At 40.6% G+C, this 12,002-nt stretch overlaps 1 protein-coding gene across 2 annotated transcripts in view; it reads left to right on the top strand.

The window, feature by feature from the left end:
* Window positions 1-12,002, top strand: part of B3GALNT2 (beta-1,3-N-acetylgalactosaminyltransferase 2) — a 62,926-nt gene that overhangs the window by 43,901 nt on the left and 7,023 nt on the right. Inside the window, exons 6-8 of one of the 2 annotated variants that reach the window (XM_069571590.1) lie at window positions 5,032-5,142; window positions 7,711-7,789; window positions 11,436-11,619. In XM_069571590.1, coding sequence (XP_069427691.1) covers window positions 5,032-5,142; window positions 7,711-7,789; window positions 11,436-11,619 — 374 coding nt within the window. The remainder of the gene's footprint in view (window positions 1-5,031; window positions 5,143-7,710; window positions 7,790-11,435; window positions 11,620-12,002) is intronic. The other variant, XM_069571591.1, reaches the window with a different exon arrangement.

The raw sequence follows: 12,002 nt of genomic DNA, 5'->3' as shown, positions 1-12,002 counted from the left end.
GCTCTGCAACGCACACCAGGAGTTTCACAGATAATGAAATTTAAGGATACATTTGCAAAATATAAAATGACACACTGCCCAAGGAATCCAGATTCCTTCAACGTTCTTATCTTTTGTGGTAGAGAAGTTTTTTTGTCTTTTTTTTTTAAAAAGCTTGCAAATCATTGCCCTAGCTTATGGGACAAGTTCAATTCTGTCTAGTTCCCTTATAATGCTGGTTGAATGAAACATTACTATAAAGTACTTTATCTTTTAATTTTAATACATAAAATGTTTTTAGTATCCTAAAACTGTATCCTTTATGTCCTGTTGTATACCAGAATTCTACGTGCTTTTGAGTTCAGTGTCATTCAGCTACTTGAGTAACGCCTGGTATCAGGCATTCTAGATGCTGGTTGATAAGACAGACAAGATCACCGCTGTTCTGCTGCTTGCAGTCTAGTGGGAGGAGCAGTTAGATGGGCAGTAGAAAAATAAATATCAGGAGTGGTGAGTGGGTTTTAGAAAATAAGACAGGCTGGGGCCTTCCCTGATGGTTCAGTAGCTGAGACTGGACCACAGTCGTAATGCAGGGGCCTGGGTTCATCCCTGGTCAGGGAACTAGATCCCACATGCTGCAGCTAAGAGTACACGACGTGCCACAACTAAGACTGAGTGCGGCCAGATAAATAAATACTCAGTAAAGAAGGCAGACTGATGCGATAGAAGTTGGGAGTTGGCTGCCTTCTGTTCAGTCTCTAGAGAAAGCCTTCCTGAGACTACCGTGGAGCTGAGACCTGGGCAGTACTGAGGAGCCAGCCATGCACAGATGCTAAAAACAGGAACTGGAGAGAGATTAGAAGATACTAGAATTCAAAAGAGGGACAGGAGCATAACTTCCTAAGTTCCAATTTTAATACTAATAATTACTAAGGAAAAGTTTGTCTGATTTGACAAGATTAAAGTTATGGATTAAAAAAAAAAACCTGGGAATCCCCTGGCAGTCTGGTGGTAAGGACTCGGCGTGTTCACTGTGGTGGCCCAGGTTCAACCCCTGGTTGGGGAACTGAGATCCCACAAGCCTTGTGGCATGGCCAAAGAAAGAGAAAACAAAGAAACGTGCAATATGAAGTGGCAAACAATTCTGGACAAATAGTATATAAAATATTACAGGATTAAGGTAATTTATTACAAGCTCATACAGACTAATAAGAAATATATAAAACTCAGTGGTTAAATGGTAAAGAAGCATGACTAGGCACTTCCCAGAAGAGACGGTGTAGTTGATACACATCATTAAAAGTCAGAAGGAACAGGGATTTCCCTGGTGGTCCAGTGGTTAAAACTTCATGCTTCCATTGCAGGGGGTGCAGGTTCGATCCCTGGTCAGGGAACTAGACCCCACATGCCACGTGGCACCTCTCCCCAGAGTCAAAAGAAACACCAATTAAAAAATCATTTCGTTAAATCTGCTAAATTAGCTTAAACTTCTCTTCTTTTACTAATATCCCATACTGGGAAAAGGCGAGTGAAACTAGGCATTCTTATAAATTGCTAATGACAGGGAGTTTGGCATGTGTGCCGAAATGCGTATAAAATATCTGTTACTGTCCTAGTAATTTCATCTCTTTAATTGGAGAATAATTACTTACAGTATTGTAATTTTTTCTGCCTTTCATCAACATGAATCAGCCATAGGTGCACACATCTTCTCCCTCTTAAAACCTTAAAACCCATCCCACCCCTCTAGTTGTCACAGGGCACCAGCTTTGGGTTCCCTGTGTCATACAGAAAATTGGGGATTTATTAAAAAAAAAAAAAAAAACAGATTTATTGGGGAAAATAAACATTTACACCAGAACATGCCTCACATTGCTTTAGTAGGTATTTGATAGGGTCCAAATGTTCCCTTGGTATCTCTGATTTTCTTGAAGAGATCTCTAGTTTTTCCCATTCTGTTGTTTTCCTCTATTCATTTGCATTGATTGCTGAGGAATGCTTTCTTATCTCTCCTTGCTATTCTTTGGAACTCTGCATCCAGATGCTTATATCTTTCCTTTGTCCTTTGCTTTTCGCTTCTCTTCTTTTCACAGCTATTTGTAAGGCCTTCCCAGACAGCCATTTTGCTTTTTTGCATTGGGATGGTCTTGATCCCTGTCTCCTGTACAATGTCATGAACCTCCATCCATAGTTCATCAGGCACTCTTATCTATCAGATCTAGTCCCTTAAATCTATATCTCACTTCCACTGTATAATCATAAGGGATTTGATTTACGTCATACCTGAATAGTCTAGTGGTTTTCCCTACTTTCTTCAATTTAAGTCTGAATTTGGCAATAAGGAGTTCATGATCTGAGTCACAGTCAGCTCCCGGTCTTATTTTTGCTGACTGTATAGAGCTTCTCCATCTTTGGCTGCAAAGAATATAATCAATTTGATTTCAGTGTTGACCATCTGATTATGTCCATGTGTAGAGTCTTCTCTTGTGTTGTTGGAAGAGGGTGTTTGCTATGACCAGTGTGTTCTCTTGGCCAAACTCTATTAGTCTTTGCCCTGCTTTATTCGACATTCCAAGGCCAAATTTGCCTGTTACCCCAGGTGTTTCTTGACTTCCTACTTTTGCATTCCAGTCCCCTATAATGAAAAGGACATCTTTTTGGGGTGTTAGTTTTAAAAGTTCTTGTAGGTCTTCATAGAACTGTTCAACTTCAGCTTCTTCAGCGTTACTGGTTGAGGCATAGACTTGGATTACTGTGATTTTGAATGGTTTGCCTTGGAAATGAACAGAGATCATTCTGCCGTTTTTGAGATTGCATCCAAGTACTGCATTTCGGACTCTTTTGTTGACCATGATGGCTACTCCATTTCTTCTAAGGGATTCCTGCCCACAGGAGTAGATATAATGGTCATTTGAGTTAAACTCACCCATTTCAGTCCATTTTAGTTCTCTGATTCCTAGAATGTTGATGTTCACTCTTGCCGTCTCCTATAGAGACCTCTTCAAGAAAATTAGAGATACCAAGGGAACATTTCATGCAAAGATGGGCTCGATAAAGGACAGAAATGGTATGGACCTAACAGAAGTAGAAGATATTAAGACGAGGTGGCAAGAATACACAGAGAACTGTACAAAAAAGATAGACCAAGATAATCATGATGGGGTGATCACTCACCTAGAGCCAGACATCCTGGAATGTGAAGTCAAGCGGGCCTTAGAAAGTATCACTATGAACAAAGCTAGTGGAGGTGATGGAATCCCAGTTGAGCTATTTCAAATCCTAAAAGATGATGCTGGGCAAGTGTTGCACTCAGTATGCCAGCAAATTTGGAAAACTCAGCAGTGGCCACAGCACTGGAAAAGGTCAGTTTTCATTCCAGTCCCAAAGAAAGGCAATGCCAAAGAATGCTCAAACTACCGCACAATTGCACTCATCTCACACGCTAGTAAAGTAATGCTCGAAATTCTCCAAGCCAGGCTTCAGCAATACGTGAACTGTGAACTTCCAGATTTCAAGCTGGTTTTAGAAAAGGCAGAGGAACCAGAGATCAAATTGCCAACATCCGCTAGATCATCGAAAAAGCAAGAGAGTTCCAGAAAAACATCTATTTCTGTTTTATTGACTATGCCAAAGCCTTTGACTGTGTGGATCACAATAAACTGTGGGAAATTCTGAAAGAGATGGGAATACCAGACCACCTGACCTGCCTCTTGAGAAACCTATATGCAGGTCAGGAAGCAACAGTTAGAACTGGACATGGAACAATAGACTGGTTCCAAATAGAAAAAGGAGTATGTCAAGGCTGTCTGTTTTCACCCTGCTTATTTAACTTCTATGCAGAGTACATCATGAGAAACACTGGGCTGGAAGAAGCACAAGCTGGAATCAAGATTGCTGGGAGAAATATCAATAACCTCAGATATGCAGATGAAACCACCCTTATGGTAGAAAGTGAAGAGGAACTAAAAAGCCTCTTGATGAAAGTGAAAGAGGAGAGTGAAAAAGTTGGCTTAAAGCTCAACATTCAGAAAACGAAGATCATGGCATCTGGTCCCATCACTTCATGGGAAATAGATGGGGAAACAGTGCCAGACTTTGTTTTGGGGGCTCCAAAATCACTGCAGATGGTGACTGCAGCCATGAAATTAAAAGACCCTTACTCCTTGAAAGGAAAGTTATGACCAACCTAGATAGCATATTAAAAAGCAGAGACGTTACTTTGCCAACAAAGGTCCGTCTATTCAAGGCTGTGGTTTTTCCAGTGGTCATGTATGGATGTGAGAGCTGGACTGTGAAGAAAGCTGAGTGCCGAAGAATTCATGTTTTTGAACTGTGGTGTTGGAGAAGACTCTTGAGAGTCCCTTGGATTGCAAGGAGATCCAACCAGTCCATTCTAAAGGAGATCAGTCCTGGGTGTTCTTTGGAAGGAATGATGCTAAAGCTGAAACTCCAGTACTTTGGCCACCTCATGCGAAGAGTTGACTCACTGGAAAAGACTGTGATGCTGGGAGGGATTGTGGGCAGGAGGAGAAGGGGACGACAGAGGATGAGATGGCTGATGGCATCACTGACTCGATGGACGTGAGTTTGAGTGAACTCCAGGAGTTGGTGATAGACAGGGAGGCCTGGTGTACTGCAATTCATGGGGTCGCAAAGAGTCGGACACAACTGAGCAACTGAACTGAACTGAATGTGTGCCAGTAGGGAGATGTCGGAGTGACTCAGGATGCATTCACTCTGTGGCATTGGTACAAGCCCTTGAAAAAGAGCAGTCGTAGCAGCTGAAGTCACAGAAGGAAATGCCTTTGATGCGGTGGGAAATGACAGAACTGCAGCATGTAAAACTGTCAAAAAGAGGTCTTTGAAAGTGTTGATTTAGATGTGCATAAAAAGACTCCAAGATATACACTAAATGTTACTATTGGTGTGTTAGCGTGCCCAATAAGTTTTAACTGATGTGTCTTAGAAAAATAAACCTTTCCCTAGAAACTTACTGAAGACCGAAATGACAGCAATAAAGAAACTGACTCTGTGTTCATTTTTCTACAAAAGAGCTTTGAAGGTACAATCGTGTGGGAGAGCCAAGACCTCCAAGGCCTTGTGTCAAGGAATCTCCACAAAGTGACAGTCAACGATGGAGGAGGAGTTCTCAGAGTCATCACTGTAAGCCCTTCCTGTTTCATTTTAGGTTGTTTAGCATACCTTAGCATTTTTAAAATCTTAAAATGTTTTTAAGTTTACTTTTACACCAACTCCTATGGAACAATGAATCTTAGGTTTTAGAATGTATGTAATAGAAAGTGTTGTTGAGTCGCCATAGTAAAAGATGAAAAACTCAAATGTTCTATGATTTTATAGCTTCAACCTTCGTAGACAGTTTGCCTTAAGATTAGTGCATTTAGGACGTTTGTTTTATTTCTCGTTGGTTTTTAGGTTAACATCTTTCTAAGTTCACTTACTCAGTAGTAGAGTATTCACAGTCTCACTTAACAGTATGATGTCAGTTACAATACTATAGATAAAAGTATTAGAAAGTAAGACTGAATATTCACTGTCACTTATATTGCTGGTCTTTGTGGTTTTTTCATTTGCCAAATTTTCTGAAAAGTTAAAACAGATTTCTCAGAGTAAGTGTAGGGTGATAAAAAGGTGTAAGCACACTTAAAATGATGAACTTAAAATAAATAAGAAATCGTGTGGTATGGTCATAGAATTGTTCTCCTTGAATTCTGGCCTAATGATTAGGAAAGCACTTGGCATTTAAATTCACGGGGTTAGTACATTTCATTAAATATTAACCTGATTCACATAAATGACTCCTTGAATTTGAAATGAAAACCATGAGGTTTGTTATTACACATTCAGAAAGCATTTATTGCATACTCGTTGTGAGGCAAGCACCTTCTTGGGAGACCCATAACTGTCCCCCAGGGGGATTCACAGTCCAGTGAGGGAGACAGGCCTTAGACAGACAGAGCCACACATTCAGGGGTAGTTACAGCCTTAGCCTTGTAGGCCATGTTTAGGATCTCATCCTTGATTATGAAAAGTCCTTTACTTAATATAGTGTTTTATGGATTTGTAGGGGTTTTCCTTATTTTCAAAGCAAGTGCCTTGAATTTCTTGCCTCCTTTTCTGTGTGTGAAACTTAAATATGCAAAACATGACAGAATTCTGTACTATTCAGTTGATTGCACAGAACTCAGTTTACTTCTGAGATTTGGGCTAGATTTAAGGTGAAGATTCACATGATCTTCTTTGGGAATGAGTATGGTTGTGGAGGGCTGTGAAAGCTCAGTCATGACTAACACTTGTGATCCATGGACTATATCCGGCCAGGCTCCTCTATCATGGAATTCTCCAGGCAAGAATACTGGAGTGGGTACCCATTCCCTTCTCCAGGGGATCTTCTCGACACGGGATTCACCCTGGGTTGCCTGCATTGCAGGCAGGTTCTTTACCATCTGAGCCACCAGGAGGCCTTGTGGAGGGTTAACAGTAGCTTAAACACTCAGCTAACTGAAAAAAAACACACAAAACTGATTGCTTAGGAGCCTATTCTAAGGAACCCATGTGTAAATAAAGGTTTTCATCATAAATGCAGAGCTGGAAGTTTTCCTAAGCCTTGCTCCCTTGCCAGCAAGTAATAACCTCAGGAAATTTTCAAAGGCAAAATAAAAGCCAAGATGTGACATTTTAGACAGAAGTTAATAAAGTACTGTCAAGTTCTAAACAAGCCAAAACAGTATAGTGTGTGCAGTTTTTAAAAAGAAGAAAAAACCAACTCTCCCCCACCCTCCGAAAAAAAGTGTGCAATCTTTTGTGGAATGACAAAGTTTGAAGCAGTAGCATTCACCTCTAGGAATTCTTTCCACATTCAGCTATAAATCATATTCTTGAATTAAATGGTGATTGACCTCAGTCACTCCAGAACACTTGTGTCTCCACTGGGCTTAACGCATTAGTTTGTACAGTAGAGGTCTGCTAGAAGGATCTGTTCACAAAAGGACTAGGCAGGCAGTAAGGCCTCTTGATTGGGTGAGTATGTAGAAAAAATGCTGTAAAGCTGCTGACGAATGACAGTCTGATCTAGCCTGCAGCAGCTGGTAGACATGTTAAGTTGGGGTGTAATACCCAAGGTGAAGCCCCTCACTTCAAGCAAGGGCCTTGGGTAACCTGTGAGGTGAAAAGAGGCATATGTCTAAAAACAGCTGCTCCTCCAAAGCCGAGAGGTAGACAGGACTGTTGTTGGCTGTTGGCACAATAATCTCTGGGCACCGTCAACATCATTAGTCAGCAGGGCTCCTCTGGTTCAGCTGTTGGCTTAGGGCTCGTCACTGTATGGTAGCAGACACTTTAAAAATGTGCCTTGTGTGTTTGAACTCATGGGCATTCTCCAAGTACATGATTGTAATTTTATTTTTAAGTGTGGGTGTTTGAGGATGTAAAATAACATTGGTTTTGGTAATAATGTTGGTAGCAAGTTCAAGAATATGGGATTCTGTGTAAGCTGGAATTCTGAACACCAGTCTCGAGATTATTGGGTATACCTATCTTGGACACTGTAATAATTAACAATAGCAAAAGTAGAATGCTGATATCCTGATAGCATCTTAGATGGATTCATGCACCATGAAGTCACATTATGAATTTTGCAAAATCAATTTTCAAGCGTAAGGAATGTATTTTTAGTCATGAAGCATCAAGCACTTCTATTCTCGTTTCTTTCAGACTGGGGAGGGTGCCCTGCCTCATGAATTCATGGAAGGTGTGGAGGGAGTTGCAGGTGGTTTTATTTACGCTATTCAGGGTAAGTCAGCTGGTTGAAAGTTGAAAAGCATATTGAATCTCACCTACTTCATCTTCATACTTTAGTCATGAAAGGTAATCTTTTTTCTAGTTATTAAAAATAGTTTTTATTGACAGATAATTCACATACCATATAGCTTATCCTTTTCAAGTGTTTGATTCCAGACTTTTTAGTATATCCTGGATTCTGCTATCATCTCCACTAATTCCAGACCATTTCTATCACCCTCAAAAAGGAGTCGCTGTGTTTGTCTTTGGTGATGCTTCTGGAAATACCCACATTTGTGAACTTCTGAGATTCTGCATCAGTGACCCCTAAGAACAGCTATTGAAGATGCTGTTGGTGGTGGTCACTTGTCCTGAGCATCACTTACGGAACAAAGGCCCGATGGTGGTCCTGTCTGATTTCTCAGAGCTGTGAGGATCAGGGATTCCTATGAGAGAATTTGAACCCAGCTCCCCTGAAGTCACCCTGAGGTGAAGCAGAGTCCATATTCTGAGAGGCAGTTCTTCAGGGGGACTCCTTTAATGTGCAGGACTGAGGATGGGACAGAACCCTCTATTTGAGGCCACTGTATGTAGTTTGAAGATGGGAATGGGCTGTGGTGCCTTATTTTTCCTCTAGGATCTTTATTTATACAGTGTTCCCTCATAGTATTTATATCACCCCTAAGGGAAAGTCAGAATAGTTACATAGGTTTTGCCCACAAACTTGCCATTAAATATCGAGATATAAAGTTTAGGGATCTTTTAGTCCAGAGATTTTTCATAAAACTATGAGACCACTCTGCCAGGGGTGGTATCAACTTAGCTCACCAGAGACTGGCTAATGGGTCACCTGGGGAAAACTCAGGTCAGGAGGCCAGGTTCATAAAACAGCTCACACTTGGGGGCGGGCACAGGTGTGCACACCATCTGACTCATCGCGACTTTCTTTCTTGTACCAGTTGTGGCAACTCTGTACTGTCAGGAGACTTTAAAACTTGAGGGGCCCTTTAGACTTCTGGCACTGAGCTCTTCTACAGAGAGCAGCTACTGTGCCTTGAACAACTGTTTATCTTAAATTTTCTCTCTGAGGCTAAAGGATTAAGGTTTGGGTGAGAAAAATTCCTTTCAGACAAGAGAGAAATATCTCTCTTTTAGGGTAAAGGAATTAGGAATTTTGGGGTAAAGGAATTAGGAATTAGGAATTTTAGGATAAAGGAATTAGAATGAATAGATTTTACTTCTCATGTACTGGATATATCTGAAAAGCTAACTATAATTTTTTTTTAATCTGTGAATTTATGTGCTGTTTTAAAAGAATCACGTGGTACACAAATTCTCAAATTTTGTTGGGTGTTAGCATCTCTGGCTACGCCCTGCCTCAGGTTAGAAAGTTAAGAATCTTCAGGATTGGAGCTCAGATACCTGTATTTCAACAAGCTTGCTAGATGGATTTGATGCCTCTAAAGTTTGAGAGGCTGTAAACTGTATGATTCTTGTAGATAGCACCTAGACAGATGGTCAGATTTAAAACAGATAGTATACTCAGTTTCCAGATATATGCAATGTAAGCCCAAGTGTACAATCTGTTACTGAAAAAGCCTGTATTTAATTTCTGCTCTTACTACCAACCATTTTCCTATTGCCATAATTTTATAACACTTCTACTTCCCTTCAAGTGTTAAATTGTGTATATTTATCCTTACCTTTAAAGTGACAGGATGTTACAGTAAGAATTGAGAAGGGACCCAGGACCATTTAGGCCTGTGCTTCTCAAAGGGTTGTTTGTGGTCCACCTACATCAAAGTTACAGGAAGTCACAGGTTAGAAATACAAACTCCTGGGCCCCGCTGACTCTCTAGGCTTGAGGCTTAGAAATCTGTATTCCGTAAGCATTCCTGAGAACCACAGACTTAGTCCAGCTCCCCCTTTTACAGATGAGAATGCTGAGGCCCAGAAACGTGCAGTGTGTCCACTATCCCGCAGACAGTGGCAGAGGCGGAGATCAGAAACAGGTCTTCAGCCCGTGCTGCAGTCTGTCTGCAGTTACAGAGCGGAGCACTGAAATGACTTCTCAGTTTCCTTCCCCCACCGCTCAGCCACCCATTGGTCATTTTTCAGAGATTTTCTAAGTTGACAAAATCCTGTGCCAGTGAAAGAATTGCTGCCTTATTTGAGGACAGTCCTTGCACAAATGTGACTAATGATTCATTAGCTTGTGAGATGGTAATTAAGATGTCTTTTAAGCACATTGGTAATCATTTTTATTATGGAATAGCATAGATAATCCAGAAATAGTGCTATTAAGAAACACTCATGTCCTTGTTGCTTAGAACTAATAAATGTTTACATTTTTTCATATTTGCTTTTTTTTTTTTTTGGAGAAATGAAGCATTTCAGATACAGTAGAAGCCCCTCCCTCCTAGGACTTCCTACCCCTGCCCCTCCCGCTCCCCTCAGAGAGGACACCAGTCCTAAAGCTCACGTGCATCCTTCCCAGTCTTAACTATCCTACTCTCTACTACATACGTACGTAAGTCCTATAACATACAGCTTTGATTCAAGTATCTCATAATTTATACCTGTAGTATGTATAGCAATTGGCAAAATATGTTTTTTTACCCGGCATTATTTTTTTAGTGCTGTTCCTCTTAACATCCAAGATCAGGTTGATTTTTTTAAAAATTTATTTTATTGAAGTATAGTTGATTTAAAATGTGTTAATTTCTGCTGTACAGAAAGTGTTTCAGTTAGATATATATGTGTGTATGTATATAACATATATGCTTCTTTTTCATATTCCCTTCCATTGTGGCTTATCACAGGATATTGAATATAGTCCCTTGTGCTACCCAGCAGGATCTTGTTGTTTTATCTGTTCTATATATAAATAGTTTGCTCTGCTAACCCCAGGCTCCCAGTCTGTCCCACTCTCTCCTCCCTTTCCCTCTTGGCAACCACAGGTCTGTCTTCTATGTCTGCAAATGTTTCTGTTTTGTAAATAATTTCATTTGTACTGTTTTTTAGAGTCTACATATAAGTGATGCTGTGTGGAGCTTGTCGTTTGCTTTCTTACTTCCCTTAGAATGATAATCTCTAGGTCCATCCGTGTTGCTGCAAATGGCTGCATCATTCTTTTTGTGGCTGAGTAGTGTTCCATTGTATATATGTACCATATCTTTACCCCTTCACCTGTCAGTGGACATTAGGTTGTTCCCGTCTTGGCTATTGTGAGGAGTGCTGCTATGCAGGTTAATTTTTTTAACTGCTGTATCCCATTATGTGAATATACCATGATTTAGCCATTCTCTCACTGGTAGGCATTTAGACTGGTTCCATTTTTCACTGTCACAAACAGTGCTGCCATAAATACCCTTGTGAGCGTGTAAAATAACGTCTCTGGGAATGTATCTACAATTGGACTTAGTGAGTCACACAGTCAGACACCTTCAGCCTAACCAGGTGTTGCTGAATTGCTCCCCACAGTGAGCCCCTCGGTTTATCCTCCCACCAACAGTGTGTGGAAACCCTGGCTTCCCTCCCTCAAAATTCCTGCAAACGTTTTCTGTTAGCTTGCCTTGGGAGGAGTATTAGTGTGATGATGTCACAAGTTCTAGGTCTTAAGCTTGCAGCAGCTCTTTTTTCCAACTCTCTCTTTTTAGAAGGCGATGCTCTTTTAAAAACCCTTCATTCTCGCCCTCGAAGACTTCTCGATCACATACATAATCTCCACGAAGAGGATGCCTTACTAAAGGAAGAAAGCAGCCTCTATGATGACATTGTGTTTGTGGATGTTGTCGACACTTACCGAAATGTTCCTGCAAAACTACTGAACTTCTATAGATGGTATGTTCTAAAAATGTTGGGTAGGTGTTGTTTTATTTTTCTTTTGATGTAGAAGCAGTTTATCAATAACATCAAACCACTGAGATTTTTTTTTTAACAAACTAACCTAAGAGCCCTGAGCGCCTGCGGTGTGATCTATCATACCCTACTTCTTTGTGAGGACTCATCTTCTGTAATGGTGCCTTCTTGTTTCTCTTAGCAGATCCATAATGTCAGTGCTATTAATCAAAAGCAAGGTAAAAGATGTTTCACTTTGAGTCATTCCTGCGTTTCCATAGTTGTCTGAAGCCAACATTAGGTGAAAATCAGTGAGTTTGAAAGTGGTTTTCATCCCTACTCACCTAATATCTCCAATTTACAGTCACTCACACCCAGGTTACTGA

The sequence above is a fragment of the Ovis canadensis genome, chromosome 25, assembly GCF_042477335.2.
Source record: "Ovis canadensis isolate MfBH-ARS-UI-01 breed Bighorn chromosome 25, ARS-UI_OviCan_v2, whole genome shotgun sequence".
NCBI classification, from domain to species: Eukaryota; Metazoa; Chordata; class Mammalia; order Artiodactyla; family Bovidae; genus Ovis; species Ovis canadensis.
This window is presented reverse-complemented; position numbering and strand designations above follow the sequence as displayed.